This window comes from Sapajus apella, unplaced genomic scaffold, assembly GCF_009761245.1.
Source record: "Sapajus apella isolate SASKATOON/1434 unplaced genomic scaffold, GSC_monkey_1.0 scaffold102, whole genome shotgun sequence".
Lineage (NCBI taxonomy): Eukaryota > Metazoa > Chordata > Mammalia > Primates > Cebidae > Sapajus > Sapajus apella.
This window is the reverse complement of record NW_022437042.1, coordinates 2,402,962-2,427,390: the sequence shown is the minus strand read 5'-3', so window position 1 is coordinate 2,427,390 and position 24,429 is coordinate 2,402,962. Positions and strand designations below refer to the sequence as shown.

The following is a 24,429-nucleotide window of genomic DNA, read 5'->3' as shown; positions in this document are numbered from 1 at the left end:
TGCTGTTCCCTTGGCCTAGAATGCTCTTTCCTCAAATATTTGAATGACTCACTTCTTTACTTTATTGGGAGTCTCTCCTGAAATGTCACTTTCCCAGAGAGGAGTCCTCTGGCCATCCCATGTAAAATGAACCTCCTATCACTTCCTAGCCACACCCTGCTACTGCCAATTAGATTTCTCACTATGTGAAATCATAGTATTTATTATTTATTTTGTGTGTGTGGGTGTGTGTGCATGTTGTGTATCTTTCCCTCTAGAATGTAGATGGGGACTTTGTCCTGTTCACTGCTGTAACTTTAGCACCTTAGAACAGTGCCTGCTTCACAAATAGGCACTATATATATATAATAATGTTCAATATATATAAAATAAATGTTAAAATAGTGATAACATATTGGTTCTGGATTCAGCTTAATAACGTTATTCCAACCTTAGTTATTTACTGCAAGAGCAAATAACAGTCCCTATATGGAAACAGAGAAAATAAAATATTCTCAACGAATGACTACTATCCATTCATGACAACTTGGTGAAGTTCTCTTTCCCACAATATTAAGTAGTAGACTGCTTTGCATTAATACCAGACAAGTCTTTTTTTTTTTTTTTTTTTTTTTTTTTTTTTTTTTTCTGAGACAGAGTCTCGCTCTGTTGCCAGGCTGGAATGCAATGGCATGATCTCAGCTCACTGCAACCTCCAACTCCCAGGTCAAGCGATTCTCCTGCCTCAGCCTCCTGAGTAGCTGGGACTACAGGTGCATGTCACCATACCCAGTTAATTTTTGTATTTTTAGTAGAGACAAGGTTTCATCATGTTGGCTAGGATGGTCTCAATCTCTTGATCCACCTGCCTTGGCCTCCTAAAGTGCTGGGATTACAGCCATGAGCCACTGCACCCAGCCCAGACAGTCATTTTTATTAGTAATTGTTTCCATTTCTAAAACTTCTTTCAACAACTAATGACTAACTTGATAGATTAGGATTTTCAAAGAGTAAAGTGAACCTAGGGCCTATTCAACAATCCTAAACACATGTAAAGGGAACAGTGCTTCAGCAGGGAGCTCTGGAAAACAAATTCAACATGTTTTTCATTAGAAAGTGGGCATGGTGGCCAGGCGAAGTGGCTCATGCCTGTAATCCCAGAACTTTGGGAGGCCAAGACGGGTGGATCACTTGAGGACAGGAGTTTGAGACCAGCCTGGCCAACATGGTGAAACTCCGTCTACTAAAAATACAAAAGATTAGCCAGGTGTGGTGGTGGGTGCCTGTAACCCCAGCTACTCAGGAGGCTGAGGCACAGGAATTACTTGAACCCAGGAGGCAGAGGCTGCAGTGAACTGAGATGATGCCACTGCACTCCAGTCTGAGTGACAGAGTGAAACTCTGTCTCAGGAAAAAAAAGAAAGAAAGAAAGAAAGTGGGCATAGTAATACTTCCTTGTCATGTCATACTCCCAAAAGCCACTTAAAGTCAACATGCTTCTAACACACTGAGCAAACATAAAACACAAGCACTAACAGTAACAACCATAGCAAACAGGCTAGCAGTAACTATAAAGCCTGCCTGGGCAGCTACCTTACCTCTTTAGGTAAACCAGCAGTACTATGATTGCACCTGCAACGATGACTGGAACGATGAGTAACATGGTTATGTAGAGGGTGGAATTGCGCTTCTTACCTGGAGAATGAAAGGCAAACAGAAAGACTTGAGAAACAAAATGCTTTTAGTAATAGACCTAGCAGCAATTCTGTTAGCTAGTAAGATCACAAATATTTCTGCTCCCTCCCCCAACCTATTTTCCAAAACTCTTCAATTATCTTCTGTTATCTTAACAGTTAAAAAAAAAACAAAAAGTCCTCCTCTGGTACCTGAACTTCCCTGGGTGAGCAAACACCTTAAAGATCACCTGAAATCAGGACACTTTTTAAAAGACAAACATAAGCTTTATTCTCCTTCAAAAACCCAGAGAATAGGGCCAGGAACCATATTCATTAATTTAATCAGAATCAGAGTCCCTTAACTTTCATGGTCTCATTTAACCTTTTTTTTGAGACAGAGTCTCACTCTGTCACCCAGGCTGGAGTGCAATAGCATGATCTCGGCTCACTGAAACCTCCGCCTCCAGGATTCAAGTGATTCTCCTGCTTCAGATTCTTGGGTAGCTGGGGCTACAGGTGCACACCACCACACCCGGCTAATTTTTGTATTTTTAGTAGAGATGGAGTTTCACCATGTTGGCCAGCTGGTCTCAAGCTCTGACCTCAAGTGATCTGCCCACCTTGGCCTCCCAAAGTGCTGGGATTACAGGCATGAGCCAGTGGGCTGAACCTCACTTAAAATTTTATAGAAATAAACTGACCATTCTAAAAATGACAAAATACATGTTATTCTCAACTACATAGTAAAAAGATGTAGTAAACTCTCTTATTCAAAATAGAGGAAGGCTGGGCTAGTGAGCTGTTCAAACATTCATAACAAATAAAAATTACTCTATGTACACATAATAATCATGTTTTCATAGCCTAAAATCACCATACAAACTCTGATAATAAAATTGTGTCATGTTCAGAAGCTGGGAAGCCAACACATTGGAATTATTTTGGTATATGTAACAATGGATAGAATCTCTCAAATCATGATTGTCCCAGAAGCTCTGAGACAGATTTCAGCGACATGCACATTGTTCATTGTTCAGTAACTATATTCAAAAAACTAGAATGTGAACTATTCAATACAATATTTCTTAACTGATTAAAAAACACTTCAAGATTTTACAGTGCTTTAAACGAATAAGTAGCAACGAATGAGTAGTAAACAGTTAGACAGCAGGCACTGAGAAATTCTGTATGACAGATAGCAAATAACTGCTTTTAGCATATAAACTGGTAACATATCACAAAGTGTTTTTTTTTAAGTTCTTTTAAGCTATTTTGCCATGAAAGAAAGGTTTCTTAAGTAAAACTGTTGCTTCTTAGAATAACTTTAAACATATTGATTAATGTTAGTCAATCAATAAAATCAATGGAATGATTTTAGCTAAGACTTTTAACATTATCTCAAAGATTCAAATAATCTTAAGATTCTAGTTTACATATAAGACTATATATGCCTTAGTACTGATTCAAATATGATTACTACAAACAAACATATCTCATTGTCAAACATAAAAAAACAATTTTCCAGATCCAAGAGAAAAGGTATGAATGAAGCCCTTTGTAAGTGTGCACACACATGCATGCGCACACACATGCATGCACACACACACAAATTAAATGACAAAGAAAACTGGGCCAGGAGACATAGATGTTACTTTAGGGAAATTACTTTCCCTCAAAGATCCCTTCCAGCTATCTGATTCTACAGTCAAAGCATTCCCTCTGAACTGTACAAACTGGCCTCACATTTTCATGTTTCTACACAGTACCTGGTAAAGTTTGCCTGTTTGCTTTTATATGAAAATATAAAATGAATTGACACAAACCCTGTCCTACAAATCTGTACGCCAATTAGTTTTCCAGAGACGGTGATTTTTAAATTTTATTTTATTTATTATATTTTATTTTTGGGGGACAGTCTTACTCTGTCACCCAGGCTGGGTGTAGTACAGTGGCACCATCTCAGCTCACTGCCCCTTCCACTTCCTGGGTTCAATTGATTCTTCTGCCTCAGCCTCCCGGGGAGCTGGGATTACAGGCATAAGCCACCGTGCCCAGCTCAGAGATAATGATTTAAAAAAATTCCACAAGTCATTAATAGCTGACTATATTTAAGGTAGCGTGCCAGACCAAACCTGCAACATTATGGTGTCACTGTCTCTGGGAACAAATTGCTACCTGAAAAACTGGACTCAGGTGACTGCTTCAGGTCCAACCTGGTTCAGGGCAGTGATTTCCAAATTTGAGGGAATATGGAGATCTCCAGAGGAGTTTGTTAAAACAGGTTCAAGCATCTCACCTCAGCATTACTGTGTCAGAATCTCTGGGGTTGATGCCTCCTAATCTACCTGCATATTTAACAAATATGCTCTCCCACACCCCTCCATGCCTCTTTGGGTAATTTGTGGGCCTCACTCTCCATCCCAACCCACCCTCCCCACAAAGAAAAGAAAACCACTGTACTGTAGTGGCAAAAGCTCTAGCCTCAGCGTCAGGAACCACTTGCCAGCTGCCTGATCTTGACTGAGTTATTTCACATTGCTAGGTCTCTCAATCTCTTCCTCTGATAGGGGTTGAAAATGAGTCTCTACAGGGATCCCTTCCACTCTCAGACTTGAAGAACCTAACATGGCAAGTCAGTATCACGGAGGAGGTGGGGACAGTTTGCAAGAATGTTTCACTCTGCAGTCAACCCTCCACCACCAGGCAAGAGACTCTAGCAGCCCCCAAGAGCGAGGGTGTTATTCCCTTCTCTGGCCCCCTCCTTCACAAAGGGAGGAAAAGCCAGGAGAGACTAGAATAGGATGAGGGGCAAAGGGGAGAGGCTGAAAGAAGCTCGTTAGAATTTTAGCAAGCAGCAGGAAGGGTCGTAGGAAAGCTGGAATCACCCCTCCTCCTCATTGTCATCATCTTTCTGGTCCTGGTAGTGAATGTAGATGACCAGCATGCTAAAGCCGGTAAGGATGCAGAAGAAGCTGACGACCAGGTAGGCGATGCCCAGGAAGGAATTCTTGCCACCCATCCACAAGATGCTGCTGAAGATGCGGAGCTTGTGGCTGCCGAATGCACACACAGGATAGTTGTAGGCATTGTTGATGCCGTAGGCACCCCGAGGTCGAGTAGCTGCCCTAACAGATCTGCACATACAGCTCACGGAATGTGGGCAGCGCTGTCATGAGCATCCACACCATGAAGTCCTGGTTGATGAAGCCGGTATTGTTGGGGATGGGGCTGAACTTATCGTAGACCGGCCAGTGCCAGTTGAGCGGGGGTGCCGTGCCATGCGAGGCCAGTACCAGGCTGCAGTTGACCAGCAGTGGGTTGTGGAACTTGAGGGGGTAGTCAGTCTACTGGGCGATGCTGGTGCAGTGTGGTAGCTCTGGTGCAGTGCAGTAGCGCGGCATCTCCACATAGGGCCCGCAGGGCTGGCGCTGGTACCACAGCGAGAAGGAGTCATTGAAGAGGCTGTTGGTGATGGCACTGCAGGTTGCGCGATGGGCAGGTGGCCTAGGGGATGTGCCCGTTGACCGGGTGGTGCAGCGTGCTGGGCAGCCCGCTCAGCTGCGCATCATGGCAGCATACTCCGTACCACCGGTTGTTCTGGTAGAAGTTGTTCAGCACATAGTAGGGGTACATGGGGCCCTGGAAGAGCTCAGACAGTGAGAAATACCAAGCACATGAGCAGATAGGCAGTGGTGCGCAGCCCTGGCAGGCTGTGGCACACACGGAGCAGTTCCTGGTGCTCAGGTCGCCAGTGTAGTCGTACTCCAGCTCCTTGATGCTGCTGGAGGAGTAATAGAGGTCCAGACCGATGAAGGCCAGGCCCACATAGAAGAAGAGCTGCAGCGTGGTGCTGGCCAACAGCAGCGGTTGCCAGGCGGGGAAGAGCTGCCACGTGAATGTGGTGCTGTTGAGCTGGTGGGCGCCCCGGGTGGTGGTGCTCCAGGTCATGGCGGCCGCATGGGCTGACAGAGGGAGGACCAGCCATGGAGCGCCTCCCCCTGTGCACTGGGCCAGCCCAGAGGATGCTCATGGGGCCAGTTTTTCCTGCCAGCTCAGGTAAATCAGGAGATGTTAACTAGTTTTAGACACTATTAACAAAGATGCTATATTAAATATGTCATCTCATTAACAGTGACTACGTTTTCTTACTGGTTACTTATCACTACTAAAATACCTAAAATAATCCTAACAACTATTATTCTTAAGTAAGCACCTACTATATGTCTGATATCATACTACATGGTTTTGCATGCTTATCTCATATATATGCTATAATGACAGCATTATCTCCCATTTAAGCAGATGAAAAAGATAAAGCTCAGAGACCTTTAGTAAGTAATCCAGAAGGATTTAGTAAATAATGGCATCAGGACTCAAATTCCAGTTCCATTGTCCAGTTTCAAAGCCTGCCTTGCTATATCTAACACATAGACTATCACTTGCCTATATACACATTCATTTTTCCCACTAAGTCGTGAACATCTAGAAAGCATCATCAAGGCCTGGCACCATTGTTTTAGGCAGTCACTAAGATTACTCCACATGATTCCTGACTCCTGATATTCATACCCTGGTGCAATCCCCTCTCCTTGAGCATGGGCTATACTAATTGACTCACTTCTAAATAATAGAACAGCAGCAGTAATGAGATGTCATTTCTAAGGTTAGGTTATAAAAGACCATGTTTCCCATATTGAGTGTTCTCTCACACTCTATTTCTTGCTTGGATTACTCACTTGGGAAAGCTGGTTTCCATATCAGGAAGTAGCCCTGTGGGGAGGTCCAAGTGGCAAGGAACTAAAGGAAGCCTCTGTATTCATTTCCTAGGGCTGTCTAACAAATTAACACAAACTAGATGGCTTTAAACAACAGAAATGTATCATCTTAAGAGTTTTGGAGGCTAGAAGTCCAAAGTGAATGTGCCAGCAGGGCTATGCTCCCTCTGAGGGCTCTAGAGAAGAATCCCTCCTTGCTTCTTCCCTAGCTTCTGGTAGCTCCTAGGAATCACTGGTGTTCCTTGGTTGTAGCTGCATTCCTGCAATCTCTGCCTCCATCATCACATGGCTTTCTTCCCTGTGTATCTGTGTGTCTCTGTGCTCTGTGTGAATTTTCTTTTTTATAAGGATACTAGTCATTAGATTAGGAATTTACTTTAATCCAGCATGGCCTCATCCTCACTTGATTATATCTGCAAAAATCCTATTTCCAAATAAGGTTACATTTACAGGTACCAGGAGTTGGCACCTATGAACATATCTTTTTGTGAGATACAATTCAACCTGCTATAGCCTCCATCAACCAGTGAGGTAATGAGGCTTTCCAACAACTACAAGAGTCAACTTGGAAGTGGATTCTCTATCCCCAATCAAGCCTTCAAACAGATTTCGGTTCTCATTGCAGCTTGACTGCAACCTCATGAGACCTCCAGCTAAGCTGTGGTTAGAGTCCTGACCCACAGAAACTGTGAGATGGTAAATGTATGTTGGTTTAAGCCATTAAACTTTGGAGTAATTTGTTATGCAACAATAAATAAATGAATGCAACCATGCCTGGCACATAACTTGTTGAACTTCCCAATTAATAGGGAATTGACTACCTCAACAACCTGTTTGACTTAGACAGCTGTTTAAAAAGTTCTTAAGTTGGTTCTGTGTTGTCCCTTGGAGAAACAAAAAGGAAAGCCTATTCCTTCTTGTACCTAACAATACCTCAAATGTTAGAAATCAGCAATCATGACTCCTCAAGCTTACTTTACCAATTGTTCCTTGCCAAGTTTTGAGATTCTTCAACATCCTGATTACCCTTTCAAGGATAGACTGCAGTCTGCCAATGTAAATCCTTTAATGTGGTGCTCAGAATGGAATACTGCACAATTCTGATGTGGCCACAGCTCTGTGTCAAACGTTCAATATTCCCTTCTGGGTGCTGCACTCATCATTCCTGTCTAAGACTGTATATGCCTTTTTGACACATTTAAGATTTCAATGTTGAGTCACATTGCACTTATAGTCAAATAAAGCCCCGTATCCCACCCCATCACACACACATCCATAAAGCACAGGTCTTTCCAGTCCTGTACTTGAGCCTGGCTTGCTCAGCCTTTTAATTAATAAATGAGTTTTTCAAACTTAGATACAGGTTTCTGTCTATTAAATGGCTCCACTCTTGTTTCTGCCAACCAGCATGTAGGACAGTCTCTAATACTATACAATGTGCAAATTTGATTATGCCTGCCTTCTTTTTTTTTTCTTGAGACAGGGTCTCACTCTGTCACCCAGGCTGGAGAGCAGTGGCACAATCTTGGCTCACTGCAACCTCCACCTCCCAGGCTCAAGTGATCTTCCCATCTCAGCCTCTTGGGTAGTCCAGACCACAAGTGTGAACCACCACACCCGGTTGATTTTTGTATTTTTTGTAGGGATGGGGTTTCACCATGTTGCTCAGGCTAGTCTCAAACTCTTGGGCTCAAGCAATCCTCCTGCTTTAGTCTCTCAAAGTGCTGGGATTACAGGCGTGAGTCACTGTGTCCAGCCTATGCCTGCTTTCTATATTTTTTGTTCAGTTTGTTAATAAAATGGAAATGAGACACAGAAGATAAAACCATTTGGATTACAGTTTCCTAAAGAACTTTATACTGTAAATTAACTCTGTATGATTTGGAAGTGATTACAAAGAAAATAAATTTCAATTGTAAGTACTCTTTTCCTGACATCAAGAGAGCATGACAGTCCCTTTCCCCAGTCTATTTTCTGCTTCAGCTTAGGTTTTAAAGCATCAATGTTTTAAATTTAATAAAAATTCTGTTCTCTTACCTATGGTCATTTCTTGGCTCCAATTACTCCAGAGTTTGTCATCCTCATAGCAAAATTCATTTGTTTTGACTCTTATTCTGACTACATTCAAAGTATCAGGAAGAACACCAGGGACCATGAAGCAAGATGTATTCTTAGGTATAAAATAAAAAATATACAAGGAACATTACGTTTATTCTTTTTTCATTGCTGTTGAATCATAATATAATTATCTGCTAAATTCTGCCTATGATTAAGACTTGGACTGCAATTTCAATTATCTTTGACTCTTGAAAAAAATTGGCAATAACTCACAGAACAAAGCAGTTTGTTTTTCTCAAAGCAGCTCAGATTTATACTATGCTCCACCCCCAACTGCTCTAAGTCTAAGCCCAAATAGCTAATGTTGAATTTACCAACCTCCATATTTCTCTCAAATTCTGGATTCTGACATTTAGCTTCGTCCTTAACCTAGAAAATAAAAAAAAATAAAAAAAAATAGAATGAGTTCTAAATGTTTAAGAACCCATTTTCTATCACTTAATCATTTCTAACAACATTTCCTTTTATCCCATTAAAAGATGACCAGGTACAGTGAAAAAAGGTTGGCCTTTTTTAATAAGTGGTGCTGGGTCGATTATATATGCATATGAGAAAAAAATAATCTTGACCCCTACCTCATAGTATTCACAAAATCAGTTCCTAATATATTGCAGATTTAAATGTGTAAGATAAAATAAATACATACACACATAACTATAGCAAGCTTTTAGATGAAAATGTAGAAAATATCTTAATAACCTTGAAGAAGGGAAATGTTTCTTAAACAAGACCAAAAAAAAAAAAACAAAAAAAAAAACTCATATTAACCATGAAGGGAATTTTTAAATAAAGTCATCTATATTAAAATTAAAAATTTTGTTGATCAAATGACATCTCATCAGGGAAACAAACAGGCAATGCATCAAGTGTGAGAACATATTTGCAATTTCTGACAAAGGACTTGCATATACATTTTTTCCTACCCTACTAATAACGCAACGACAGAAAACCCAATTTAAAAAAAACTGGCAAAAGGCTTGAACAGGCACTTCACAAGATGATAGGTAAGTTGCCAATAAACATCTGAAAAAGTGTTCAACCTCATTGGTCATGAGAAAAATGCAAATTAAATGCACAAGATAAGAATGCACACACTTACCTGACAACACCAAGTGTTATGAGGATATGAAGCATCTAGAACTCAAAATTTCTGCTTAGTAGTGTAAAAACTGGCACAACCACCTAGGAAAACTTATTATCTACTAGAGACAATCATATGTAACCTTATGATCCATATATGCCTATATAAATACCCAACACAAATGTACGCACATGTGTACCAAGAGACAAGTATGTGAATGTTCATTAAAAACTCCATTCATAAAACCAAATTGGAAACTATCCAAATGTCTATCAATGGGAGAATGGATAAATAAAATGTGGTATATTCACACAAAGGAATGAATGCAATAAGAATGTACCATCTACAGCAATAGGAAACAACATTTATGAATCTCATAAACATAATGTTGAGTGAAAAAAGGGTGAACACACAAAAAAAGTATATTCTGGGCCAGGCACAGTGGCTCATGCCTGTAATCCCAGCACTTTGAGAGGCTGAGGAGGGTGGATCACATGAGGCCAAGAGCTCAAGACCAGCCTGGCTAACATGGAGAAACGCCGTCTCTACTAAAAAGTACAAAAAAAAAAAAAAATTAGCCAGGCATGATGGTGCATGCCTGTAATCCCAGCTCTCCGGAGGCTGAGACAGGAGAATCTCTTGAATCTGGGAGGCAGAAGTTGCAGTGAGCTGAGACTGCGCCACTGCACTCCAGCCTGGGTGACAAAGTGAGACTCTGTCTCAAAAAAAAAAAAAGTACATCGTGTATAATTCCACTTACATAGTTTTAAAAGTAACAACAAAATCAATCTATGGGATTAGAAGTCAGGATAGTAGCTGCTCTTTGGGAGGATAGCAACTGAAGGGGATTATGAGGGTGCTTCTGTGGTGCTGGTTACATAGGTGAAAAATCATTTGTGAAAAATCACTGAGCTATATAGGTTAAGATTTGTGTATTTTTTTTTTTTTTTTTTTTTTTTGAGACGGAGTTTCGCTCTTGTTACCCAGGCTGGAGTGCAATGGCGCGATCTCGGCTCACCGCAACCTCTGCCTCCTGGGCTCAGGCAATTCTCCTGCCTCAGCCTCCTGAGTAGCTGGGATTACAGGCACGCGCCACCATGCCCAGCTAATTTTTTGCATTTTTAGTAGAGACGGGGTTTCACCATGTTGACCAAGATGGTCTCGATCTCTTGACCCCGTGATCCACCCGCCTCGGCCTCCCAAAGTGCTGGGATTACAGGCTTGAGCCACCGCGCCCAGCCGTATTTTTTTTTTTTTTTAAGATGGGGTTTCACCATGATGGCCAGGCTGGTCTTGAACTCCTGACCTCAGGCGATCCACGCACCTCAGCTTCCCAAAGTGCTAGGATTATAGGCGTGAGCCACCATGCCCGGCGTAAGATTTGTGTAATTTTTATTGTGTATTATACCTCAGTAAAAACTTTTAAAAAGAAGAGACAGGAGCAAAAGATCAATGTCCCTTATTGAGAGTATAAGATATAAAACATGACTGGGCTGGAGAAAAGAAAGTGTAATGCAAAATTCCCCTCCACACAATAGAAGTCACTTGCTGTCTAATGTATAGATAATACTAATTTCCTTAAATGAAAGTATTTCAAAAATGGAGTAAAAAACACATGACAATCTATTGCTTAAATAGTCAACTTCTATAAAAGATACATTTAAACATGGAACAAAGATCGTAACACATAGCTATTATTTTTGACATTTAATGTCATTCACTAAATGGTTCCTACCAGCATGTGTGAAGAGCTAAGAGGCCAAGCAAATGATGAAGGAACATCCTTTCAATATTTCATACAGGGGTTCAGAAAAAAAAAACACTTGGGTGCCACTATACCCTATTACTGGCCATTTAGAATCATAGATCTGTTGGGGAATCACAAGCGTCAACTATCAGTTGAGCGATCAAGTTGCAAATTGATGTCCCTCCTCCCCTGGACCATCTTCCATATATAGAAATTCCAAACTCTGAGAATCAATCTGTAGATTTAGATCTCTAGGCTCTTGTTCAAAAGTAAATCCCCCTGCATAGTTTACTGGCTATTCAGAGACCACTAAGAGAAGGAAAGCCAGGGTACCAAGAAGATAGTTTGCTGGGAAGTTGGGGGTAAGGGAGTGGTCACAGACAAGTTGTTCCTGACGTCATAATTCTGTCATGAGCTACCTCTGACCACAGGCCTCATGTGATGGTACCAGTTCATGTTCCAGCGTACTTCCCCCTCTTAAGTGTAACACCAGGTAAAAGAATTCTTCAAAATGAAAAAAAAAGAAGCCTAAGCAGTAGAGCTCAAAATCAGTGAGCACACAAAAAACTGATGATATTCTACGTCTGCTAGGAGAGAAAACATTAAACTCAAGTGTACAAACGGAGTTAATTCCAAATAGAAAATAGTTCTGATCTAGGTGGGTAACTTCCATAGTGTATGTGTTCTCTTCAGTTCGGAAATTTGTAAAAAAAAAAAAAAAATGTAACTCAGTTCAATAATAATTTAAGTGATGATTATGCATATGTCATTATACTAAGTATTCTTGGTCAAAGTTTAACACATGGAGACCAACTAACCTTTTTTTTTTTTTTTTTTTTAATTGAGACGGAGTCTCGCTCTTGTTACCCAGGCTGGAGTGCAATGGCGCGATCTCGGCTCACCGCAACCTCCGCCTCCTGGGTTCAGGCAATTCTCCTGCCTCAGCCTCCTGAGTAGCTGGGATTACAGGCACGTGCCACCATGCCCAGCTAACTTTTTGTGTTTTTAGTAGAGACGGGGTTTCACCATGTTGACCAGGATGGTCTCGATCTCTTGACCTGGTGATCCACCCGCCTCGGCCTCCCAAAGTGCTGGGATTACAGGCTTGAGCCACCGCGCCCGGCCCCAACTAACCTTTGAAGTCATACTGACTTATTAGCTGTGTGGCTCGTAGCAAGTTACTTAACCTCTCTGAGCCTTAGTTTTAAGGCTAAGATGTAAGTTAAAATGTACATCAATAAAATGTAGATTAAAATAGTTTCTATTTCAAGGGTTGCTATGAGATACTGTATTAAGAAGCACATAGAAGAGTATCTTTGTAGCATGCCATAAACACTTAATGAATGATGGTTATTGCTAGTAAGAGGAAGTACTGAGGTGGTCTCTAGTGGTTAAGAATCCAAGTTTTAGAGTTACAATTTTGGTTAAATATTGATTCTACCACTTACTAGAAATATGACCTTAGGAATAACTAAGTTTTCTTATCTGTAAAATGGAGACAACATAACAGGACCTAGATCCTTAGGGTTATTGTGAAGACTAAATGAAACAATTCAGATATAGTGCTTATTAAGATACCTAGCACACAGTACTCACTCAATACATGTTAGCTGCTATTTAGTAGCAGGAACAGCACAAAGTAGATAGCACCTGACTCCTTCCTACAGGAGTCTATATTTTCTTTTTTTTAAATATCAACTTTTAAGCTCTGAGGTACATGTGCAGGTTTGTAACATAGGTAAACATGTGCCATGGTGGTTTGCTGCACAGATCAACCCATCACCCAGGTATTAAGCCCAGTATCCATTAGCTGTTCTTCCTGATGCTCTCCCTCCCCCTGCCAACTCCCCACAGGCCCCAGTATGTGTTGTTCCTCTCTGTGTGTTCTCATTGTCCAGCTACCACTTGTAAGTGAGAACACGTGGTGTTTGGTTTTCTGTAGTTTATATTTTCAGTGGAGAGAAAATGCTTATATGTGATAGGTTAAACAGCAAGAAAATAACTGAGTGGCAAAATGAATACTATAAGCAGCATGCGTCTCACAATTTCAGAGGGGAGAGAATGGTAAAGACTGGAGTAAACAAGTATTATTTCAGCTTTCTGATAACTCCTTTTATCGTAAATTCAAGCACAAGCCCCTTTCCACATGGAAGCCCTTAGTTTTTTCCCTTTGCTGTATTTCATAGGGCACTTAATTTCTGGTACTAATAATGATTATTACGTTTTAGCAGAAGGATTCATAATGCAAATGCCCAGAAGAACATTTGCTCTTCTGTTCTGCTGTGGACTTGGTCACTCCCTCTGTAGCTGAAATTACAGCCTGTCAACACTGGCTTATTTTAGCAAGCATTTTGAAAGTTCCATGATAAGCTAAAACAACTGGGCCAAGGAATTTACCCACATGCGAGATGCTAGACTCCTTTAAAAGCCAATATAAAACATTTCACTTCTAACCTCTAAAACTCAAACACACAAAGGATCCAGGCAGGTAGCAAACAAGTGAGGGGTGCAGTCTTCCTGGTCTTAAGGCGCCATCTTATGGACATACACTCTTAAGGTACTATGATTTAAAATCTGGGCAAAAAATTCAAATCTAGTAAACAAAGAAACAAACAAAACACGACTTTGTGTTCCCAACAAAAAAAAGTGTGAGGCCCTAGTTTGTGACCTTTGCCCTAAAGCAGAACAACGGGATGGATGTCCTGAGATTAGAGCACATTCTGGTCAATGTCCTACAGGACCTCTAATTATCATGTTCTGCATTTGATTCTGAATAACATACAGTCACATAATCCAACAAATACTGACCACTCAAATTTGATTACTTTAGTTGCCACAAACTCCAAGGAAACAGAATGGTATTATCAGAGCCTCCAAGTGTCTGCGTGATCGATGTCTGCCTACTGCTTAGACATGTTTTCCTGCTCCATTTCGGCCACACCACCCTCCTTTCTGTTCTCTCACACATGCTAAGCTCATTCTTGCCTCAAAGTCTATATCTGCTGACCCCCTACACCCAGATCTTCGCATGGCTAGTGCCTGCTCATCATTCTGGTCTCATCTCAACTGTCATTACTTCAGATGATTTCCCTACCTAGTTCCCTCTGGTTCTTGCAGTCACTCTACATAACCCCATTTTATTTTCTTCACAGCACTCATGCTCTGAAATTAGCTTTCTTATTTACATACATTTTCTATCATGGAGGATTCATGAAGAAAAAAACTTGTCAGGTGTCATGTTCACCGCCTTAGCCCTAGCACACAAAAGACACTTAATAAAAATGTGTTGAGCAGATGAATTATTTTTAATAGGCCATTTTAAGAAGCTTACAGATGAATTAATAAATGGCTGAAACTTGCAGCTGATACTATTATACCATAAATCTTCAAGTCTTCCACCATGCCTTATTTTAGACAAGAAGTTTCATTATCATCATCATCATCATAAGGTGAAAAACATAAGAGCTATGTTTCATTGCTATTTCAGTGTAAGATATTCAAGTAAAAGAAAAATAGCCAAATAAAAACAATACTTTTTAAAACCTTACTTTGAAAACAAGTGGCTCAGTTTGGCTGTTACTGACTTCTACTTCATAAGATAAGCATCTGCTAATAAAATTCTGTGGATCCTCCCATTGCACATATAGGTTACCATTATGGAAGAAGAGCTTTTTAATATGTGGAGGATCAGGTTTCACTGAAAGACAAAAATAGAACACAAGTAAGCTTCCAAAGTTTGATTACACACACACACTCCAAAGTTTGATTACACACACACACACACACACACACACACAGTTGGCGGCCCTCCATATCCATGGATTCTGCATTCATGAATTCAGCCAACCATGAACTGAAAATATTTTTTTAAAAAAATAGTGTCTGTGCTGAACATGTACAGATTTTTTTCTTCTCATTTATTCCCTAGATTATATAACAACTATTTACATAGCAATTACATTGTATTAAATAAGTAATGTAGAGATGATTTAAAGTATATGAGAAAATGTGCATACACTATATGCAAGTACTATGCCAATTTTAAAATCAGGGACTTGAGCATCCATGGATTTTGGTATCCTTGAAAATTCCTGGAAGCAATCCCCCACGAATACTGAGAGATAACTGCATATATATGCAGGGTTCATAAAGTTAAATCAAAACAGAGCGGACACATTTAGTGACCTTTCATGATCAGATACATAGTTTTAAAATTTCTGATTAGCCACAATTATAGGAGAAGTTTATTTAAAATATGTGAAATTTAAATTTTACTGCCTAGTAAAATGGATTTAAGGAACATATTTGGGGTATCTGGCAGATAACATGAACTCTGACCTGCAGCTGGTTAGAAAATGGCCAGGGTATAATCAGGAAATCTAAATGCAACATAGAGAATAAAAAGGTTGCAGATGTACTTGGGTCCAGATGTACTTCCACCTGATGAATAACAAGGGACCAGATACAAAGGGCTTCCCTAGTTGTCACTTATTAATGCCAATCAAAGACCACCATTAAAACATTGGCTTAGGGCTGAGTGAGGTGGCTCAAGCCTGTAGTCCCAGTACTTTGGGAGGCCGAGACAGGCAGATCATGAGGTCAGGAGTCTGAGACCAGCCTGGCCAACATAGTGAAACCCCATCTCTACTAAAAACACAAAAATTAGCTGGGCATGGTGGCACACCCCTGTAGTCCCAGCTGCTCGGGAGGCTGAGGCAGGAGAATAGCTTGAACCAGGGAGGCAGAAGTTGCAGTGAGCCGAGATTGCACCACTGCAATCCAGTCTGGGTGATGTCCTGGGGAAAAAAAATTGGCTTAGTCTCTGAGCACTCGCTGCAACATAAATGCACCTCAAGGAAATTATGCTAAGTAAAATAAGCCAGTCACAAAAGACAAATACTATGTGAATCCACTCCTATGAGGTATCTAAAGTAGTCAAATTCATAGAAACAGAAAGTAGAAAGGTGGTTGCCAAGGGCTGGGCGGAGGAGAAATTAATGTTTAATGAACATAGAGTTTTGGTTTTGCTAGATGAAAAAGTTCTAAAGATCTGCTGCACAACAATGTGAATATACTACTTAACACTACCAAACCGTACCAAACATTAAAGTGTTTATGAAGGTAATTTTAATGTTGTGTGATTATAACCACAGTTAAGAATAAAATACATTGGGAGGCCAAAGCGGGTGGATCACCTGAGGTCAGGAGTTCGAGGCCAGCCTGGGCAACATGGTAAAACCCCATCTCTACAAAAAATACAAAAATTAGTTGGGAATGGTGGCACACGCCTGTGGTCTCAGATACTCGGGAGGCTGAGGTGAGAGAATAGCTTGAGCCTGGGAGGTCAAGGCTGCAGTGAGCTGTGATCACGCCACTGCATTCCAGCCTGAGCAACAGAGTGAGATCATGTCTCAGAAAAAGAAAAAATAATTTATTTTTAAAAATGCATTAGCCTGGTCAATTTACCTTTTCAGGAGTCAGCTATACTTAAGACCAAGCAACAGAAGATAATGGCTAATTAAGAGAAAACAACTTGAAGATATCTTCCATCTGAGAAGAATCTTCCTTCTTCCTTTATGCCACCATTAATATCCAGGGAGAAAAGCAGCAAAATAAGCCTTAAAAGGTCATTTAGGGTAATCTGCCAAACAAAGAGAGGGCTCTGCTTCAGCTTACCCCACTGGGCAAAATACTCCAACTTCATTCCCTTGGCCTACAAAGTAAACTGACTTTGGTACCCTATTAGAATTTACTTCCATGACTATTTGAAGAGATGGAAAATAGTGTTCTGCTCAGGGACTTGGGAGCACTTGCCAATGGATAGTTATTTGCTTATAAATCATCCGTATACACTTAGCCAGAATCTGAGCTCCCAGTTGGAATATTTCAACAAATAAACCATTACACTTACGGAATTTGCTTTAGTAATTTACAAAATGAGTTAATATGCTTTATGTCATTTGGACCTTATGACAATTTTTTTTTAGATTGAGAGAGACTACTATATTTTCCATTTTACAGACAAGGAAATATTTGAAAGAGGTTTACATGCCTTGCCCAAAATGGAAGAGTTAGAACCTAATCACATATTTTGTGTTCAAGTTGAGGGCGCTTTCTAACAGGCTGACATGCAGCTGGCACCCACAGGTATGGATATACTGGTTTTTCTAACTGATCAGTGGCCATGCCATACAGAATTTTAAATATTTTGAATATCACCTGATTATACTACCTTCAATCTATGCCTTTTCTAAGAGACAAATTATTCAGGAACTCTACATGATCATATCAGCATCATCTTCTTAAGTATCAAGAGAATAGATCTTAGAGTCAGACGGCCTGGGTTCCTGCTATGATTTGAATGATTATCTTCTCCCAAACTCATGTTGAAACTTTACCCCCACTGTGGCAGTATGGAGAGGTTGGGCCTTTAAGAGATGATTGGGTCATGAGGGCTCTGCATGAATTGATTGATCTATTCACTGATTAATGGATTAATGGGTTATCATGGGAGTGGGACTGGTGGATGTATACCAAGAGGAAGAGTGATCTGAGCTAGCATGCTCCCTTACCATGTGATGCCCTGTGCTGCCTTGGGACTTTACAAAAAGTACCCACAAGCAAGAAGACACTCGCCAGATTTGGCCCCTTGACCTTCCACTTCCCTGCCTCCAGAAATGCAAGAAATAAATTATTATTCTTTATAAATTACCAAGTTTCTGGTATTCTGTTGCTTATAGCAGAATATCAGAAACTAACAAACAATGAACTAAGACAATTCCAATGTTGGTTCTACAACCAACTGTTCTAAGTCTCAGTGTACTCATAAGTAAACAAGGATGATGCATTTGGCACATGTGCTCAGTAAATAGAATTTCCAAGTTTGCTTCTTTAAAAAGGATCTATCAAAGAAAGATATACATCAGTGTAATCCCTTGTTTCTGGAAGATCTTAAAACCAAAAGGGTTGTTTTTTATTATTTGTATTGATTGTGCAAAAGATATAACACACTTTTTATCCACACTGTCATAGAGGACTTCTAAAACTTACCATGGGAAGTTAAAGGTACTATTTTGAAGGATGGTCTAATTTTTCCTGCATTATCCTTGACCATTATTTGGACACTGTTTTTTTCAAAACTGGAATCCTTCACTTTGGTCAGATCAAAGGAACAACCAAAGTATTGGTTATCTGTATAGATCTTTTCACATTGATGAATTTTTTCCAGGTTGCTGTGCCTACAAGATAAAACGAGACAATCTTCTGCATTATATTGAACAAGGTATTCAAGAAATAAGAGCAGGCTGGGTGCGGTGGCTCACACCTGTAATCCCTGCACTTTGGGAGGCTGAGGCAGGTGGGATCACTTGAGGTCAGGAGTTGGAGATCAGCCTTGCCAACATGGTGAAACCCTGTCAGTACCAAAAATACAAAAAATAGCCAGATATTGTGACGCCTGTAATCCCAGCTACTCAGGAAGCTGAGGCAGGAGAATCTCTTGAACCTGGGAGGCAGAGGTTGCAGTGAGCTGAGACTGCACTACTGCACTCCAGCCTGGGCAACAGAGTGAAACCCTTAACCCCACCCCAAAAAGAAAGCAAGAAAAAGAAAGAACAATAGGAGGGAGGGAGGGAAGGAAGGGAGGGAGGGAGGGAGGAAGGATTCTTTTTAATGGCTGAAGATGTCCATGAAAAGCAATAGGCAAGAGAACTTTAAAAAAAAAAAAAAACAAACTATTTTACAATGTGACTCATTTCATATGTTAGGAAGAAAAGATTTTTTTTTTTTTTTTTGAGACAGAGTCTCACTGTGTCTGCCCAGGCTGGAATGCAGTGGTGTGATGTTGGCTGACTGCAGTCTCCGCCTCCTGGGTTTCAGCGATTCTTGTGCCTCAGCCTCCCGAGTCGCTGGGATTACAGGCATGCACTACTATGCCTGGCTAATTTCTGTATTTTTAGTGGAGACAAGGTTGACAAGGTTCATCATGTTGGCCAGGCTGGTCTCAAACTCCTGACCTCAAGTGATCTACCCGCCTTGGCCTCTCAAAGTGCTAGGATTACAGGTGTGAGCCCCTGTGCCCAACCTAGATTGTTCCTTTATGATGAACACTGGTACTGTCAGCAGATATGGAGACTATAGGAGCCTATTTCTTCTGTATAAGAGAAGACATTCTAAGGCTGGGACTAGAAGTTTCATGCTTCTTGAAAATGCCTATCTCCTGAATTCCACCATTCCTCCTCTGGTCCCTCTGCCCTACTCCTTCCTTGTTTCTTGGCTTGTTTTGCTCCCTCCTCCCTGTTCCAGCAGAGGAGGAGGAGGGCTACTCACATTCTTCTATCTGACTCCCTCCTGCACTCACCTCCAGTTTATCACTCCCCCATTCCTTGACTACAGCTTCTTTGTTGCGAATTCCTAATCCTGACCTCTCACTTCAGAATTAGTCCCAGATTTTCAACTGCTCCATTTGAGTGTTCCACCATTGCCTCAAATCCAGTGTCCAAAACACATCATGGACCCTCTTTCCTGCCAAACTGCTTTTTCTCCCAACATTTCCATTTCCATCAGTCAGAGCTCATTTTCTTTGGGCTCCTAGATTAGATAATTTATATCACCTTCCCCCGTTTCTGTTCCCTGTATTCTTTCACCAAATTCTGTTCTTTCTTCCTTTGCGAAGCTTCCTGGATCCTCATCTTCTATGATACTCCCATTGCCCACACCCTGAGATTCATACCCTAATGACTACAGGCTCCATTGCTTCTTCAGATTGACCTCCCTGACCTTCATTATTACTGTCCTCGAATCACTGCCAGGTAAATGTTCTAAAACACAATGGCTTTGTAAGTGTCTCATTCTACTGTGTGGTTTTAAATGTCTTTCATAAGCAGTATTGTAGGTACCTTATTTCCTGTTTCGCTTCTACACATACCTTTCCCCAAAGATCATCAGCACCTAGCCCAGCGCAGGCAGACAATGTGCTTATTACACTTTTTTAAAAATCTAGGCGATGCGGGAGATCCAAGATGGCCGTTTAGGAGCAGCTCAGGATTGCAGCTCCCAGTGAAAGCGCAGAGGGTGAGTGGACGCCGCGTTTTTATTGCCCACAGACTAGGAAATTCCCGGGCAGAGGAGCTCCACGGTCCCCAGCGCGGCTGTTTCGGCCAGCGCGGCTGTGCCGGCCAGCGCCGCTGCTTTGCCCCGCGCGGCTGCTTTGTCGGCGCCCCGGAGCCGCGGTTCTCCGTACAAAATACACCGGTCCGGGGGCCCTTTTGGCTGGCGATTGGAGCCACGGGAAGTCACCCATACGCTGGTTCAAAAAGGGGACTGAGCAGAGAACCAGGACAGTAGATTCCAGGGCAAAAAAAAAAAAAAAAAAAGCGCCACAAACCTCAGTGCCGCTGTTTAAGCCAGCACAGTGAGTGGCTGCAGGGGAAAACAAACAGACCCCGGCGCCTCTTCAACAGGCGACTGGAACACCAACTTAAAAAAGGCTCTGAGGCAGGGAGCCGGGCGATCAGGCTCAGCTGGTCCCACCCCCACAAAAGAACAGCAACCAGAAACTCTGGATTGAGACTTTCACAGCAAGCGCAGCTGAACCCGGGACGGTCCAGCTCTGTCGGGGGGGGGGGGGGGGGTGTCCGCCATTACCGAGGCAGCCCGCCGTTGCCAAGGCAACCCGCCATTGCTGAGGCAGCCCGCCGTTGCCAAGGCAACCCGCCGTTGCCAAGGCAACCCGCCACAGAAGAGACTCCGCCCCAACAGAGGCGGGCCACCATCGCCAAAGCAGTTCTAACTACACCCATATAATCAGGACTGCAGGAAAGTTCACTCGGCAGCGGGGCGCAGCCCACAGCAGCTCAGCAAAGCTGCCATAGGCCGACAGTGACTAGGCGGCCTCCTTGCTGGGCTGCGCAGGTCTGAAGGAAAAAAAAAAAGAAGGCGGCAGCATAACGGAAACTCATAAATAAAGCCCTAAATCCCTGGGACAGAGCACCCGGGAACAAAAAGCAGTGTATGAGTTCAGCTGCAGCAGACCTAAAAGTACCTGCCCAGCAGCTCTGAATGAACAACAACAGAGCTCACAACTCACCATTTGAGCTCCCATAAAGAAAAGACCGTCTCCTCAAGCAGCTCCCTGACCCCTATATATCCAAAAAGACACCTCATAAAAGAGAGATCAGATTGACACTAGGCGGGTATCCGTCTGGGACAAAGATAGCAGAAGAAGAAAACTGGTAACAACCCTTGCTGTTCAACAGCTGCTGCAGGTGAACCCCAGGCAAGCAGGGCCTGGAGTGAACCTCAGCAGACCTACAGCAGAGGGGCCAGACTGTCAGAAGGAAAACCAAGAAACAGAAATAACCTCATCATCATCAACAAACAGAACGTCAATCTGAAGATTTGAGACCCAATCTGAAAGCCAGCAACTACAAAGTCGACAGGGGGATAAATCCTTAAGGATGGGAAGAAACCGGCACAAAAAGGATGAAAACACCCGAAACCAGAACACCTCTCCTCCTAAAAGGGATCACAACTCCTCACCAGCAAGGGAACAAGGTTGGATGGAGAACGAGTGTGATGAAATGACAGAATTAGAATTCAGAAGGTGGGTAGTAAGAAACTTCTGTGAACTTAAAGAACATGTTCTAACCAAATGCAAAGAAACTAAGAACCTTGAAAAAAGATTTGACGAAATGCTAACAAGAATGGACAAAATAGAAAGGAATATAAGTGAATTGATGGAGCTGAAAAATGCAACACGAGAACTTCGTGAAGCATGCACAAGTATCAACAGCCGAATTGACCAAGCAGAAGAAAGGATATCAGAGGTCGAAGATCAACTCAATGAAATAAAACGGGAAGGCAAGACTGGAGAAAAAAGGGTAAAAAGGAATGAACAAAGTCTCCAAGAAATGTGGGACTATGTGAAAAGACCTAATCTACGTTTGATAGGCATACCTGAATGCGACGAAGAGAATGAATCCAAAAAAAAAAAAAAAAAGAGAGAGAATGAATCCAAGCTGGAAAATACTCTTCAGGATATTATCCAGGAAAACTTCCCCAACCTAGCAAGGCAGGCAAACATTCAAGTCCAGGAAATACAGAGAACACCACAAAGATATTCGTCAAGAAGAGCAACCCCAAGGCACGTAATCGTCAGATTCACCAGGGTCGAAATGAAGGAGAAAATACTAAGGGCAGCCAGAGAGAAAGGTCGGGTTACCCATAAAGGGAAGCCCATCAGACTCACAGCAGATCTCTCAGCAGAAACCCTACAAGCCAGAAGAGAATGGGGGCCAATATTCAACATCCTTAAAGAAAAGAACTTTCAACCCAGAATCTCCTATCCAGCCAAACTAAGCTTCATAAGTGAAGGAAAAATAAAATCCTTTGGGAACATGCAAGTACTCAGAGATTTCGTCACCACCAGGCCAGCTCTACAAGAGCTCCTGAAAGAGGCTCTACGCATATAAAGGAACAACAAGTACCAGCTCAACTAAAGGGCAAAACAGCCAGCTAGCACCAAAATGGCAGTATCAAATTCACACATAACAATATTAACCCTAAATGTAAATGGACTAAATGCCCCAATCAAAAGACACAGACTGGCAAATTGGATCAAAAGACAAAACCCATCGGTGTGCTGTATCCAGGAAACCCATCTCACATGCAAGGATACACAAAGGCTCAAAATAAAGGGATGGAGGAAGATTTACCAAGCAAATGGAGAGCAAAAAAAAGCAGGAGTTGCAATTCTCATCTCTGATAAATTAGACTTTAAAGCAACAAAGATCATAAGAGACAAACAGGGACATTACATAATGGTAAAAGGATCAATGCAACAAGAAGAGCTAACGATCCTAAATATATATGCACCCAATACAGGAGCACCCAGATACATAAGGCAAGTTCTTAATGACTTACAAAGAGACTTAGACTCCCACACAATAATAGTGGGAGACTTTAACACCCCATTGTCAACATTAGACAGATCAACCAGACAGAAAATTAACAAGGATATCCAGGACTTGAACTCAGACCTGGACCAAGCAAACCTAATAGACATTTACAGAACTCTCCACCCCAAATCCACAGAATATACATTCTTCTCAGCACCACATCACACCTACTCTAAAATTGACCACATAATTGGGAGTAAATCACTCCTCAGCAAATGCAAAAGAACGGAAATCGTAACAAACAGTCTCTCAGACCACAGTGCAATCAAGTTAGAACTCAGAATTCAAAAACTAACTCAGAACCGCAGAGCTTCATGGAAACTGAACAACTTGCTCTTGAATGTTGACTGGATAAACAATGAAATGAAGGCAGAAATAAAGATGTTCTTCGAAACCAACGAGAATGAAGACACAACATACCAGAATCTCTGGGACACATTTAAAGCAGTCTCTAGAGGAAAATATATAGCAATAAGTGCCCACATGAGAAACAAGGAGAGATCAAAAATTGACACCCTATCGTCAAAACTGAAAGAGCTAGAGGAGCAAGATCAAAAAAACTCAAAGTCTAGCAGAAGACAAGAAATAGCTACGATCAGAGCAGAACTGAAGGAGATAGAGACACAAAAAACCCTTCAAAAAATCAATAAATCCAGGAGCTGGTTTTTTGAAAAGATCAACAAAATAGACCACTAGCCAGATTAATAAAAAAGAAAAGAGAGAATAACCAAATTGATGCAATAAAAAACGATAAAGGGGATATCACCACAGATTCCACAGAAATTCAAACCATCATCAGAGATTATTACAAACAACTCTATGCACACAAACTAATAAACCTGGAAGAAATGGATAAATTCCTGGACACTTGCCTCCTGCCAAGCCTAAACCAGGAAGAAGCCGAAACCCTGAACAGACCCATAACAAGGTCTGAAGTTGAGGCAGCAATTAAGAGCTTACCACCCAAAAAAAGCCCAGGTCCAGATGGGTTCACAGCTGAATTCTACCAGACATACAAAGAGGAGCTGGTACCATTTCTTCTGAAACTATTCCAAACAATACAAAAAGAGGGAATTCTTCCCAAATCATTTTATGA

At 41.6% G+C, this 24,429-nt stretch overlaps 1 protein-coding gene, 1 long non-coding RNA gene and 1 pseudogene across 2 annotated transcripts in view; all 3 read right to left on the bottom strand.

Annotated features, from left to right (window-relative positions):
- The window catches only part of IL13RA1 (interleukin 13 receptor subunit alpha 1), a 78,752-nt gene that overhangs the window by 18,862 nt on the left and 35,461 nt on the right, over positions 1-24,429 (bottom strand). Inside the window, exons 5-9 of the mRNA XM_032258343.1 lie at positions 18,427-18,614; positions 14,925-15,073; positions 8,867-8,917; positions 8,468-8,600; positions 1,578-1,674 (exon numbers count right to left, since the gene is read on the bottom strand). Coding sequence (XP_032114234.1) covers positions 1,578-1,674; positions 8,468-8,600; positions 8,867-8,917; positions 14,925-15,073; positions 18,427-18,614 — 618 coding nt within the window. The remainder of the gene's footprint in view (positions 1-1,577; positions 1,675-8,467; positions 8,601-8,866; positions 8,918-14,924; positions 15,074-18,426; positions 18,615-24,429) is intronic.
- On the bottom strand, positions 2,308-7,954 carry LOC116536596 (annotated as a pseudogene).
- Positions 11,895-13,113, bottom strand: LOC116536597. Its single transcript, XR_004262718.1, has 2 exons — positions 12,511-13,113; positions 11,895-12,194 (listed from the first exon to the last, which is right to left on the bottom strand). It is a non-coding gene; the product is annotated as an uncharacterized LOC116536597 (long non-coding RNA).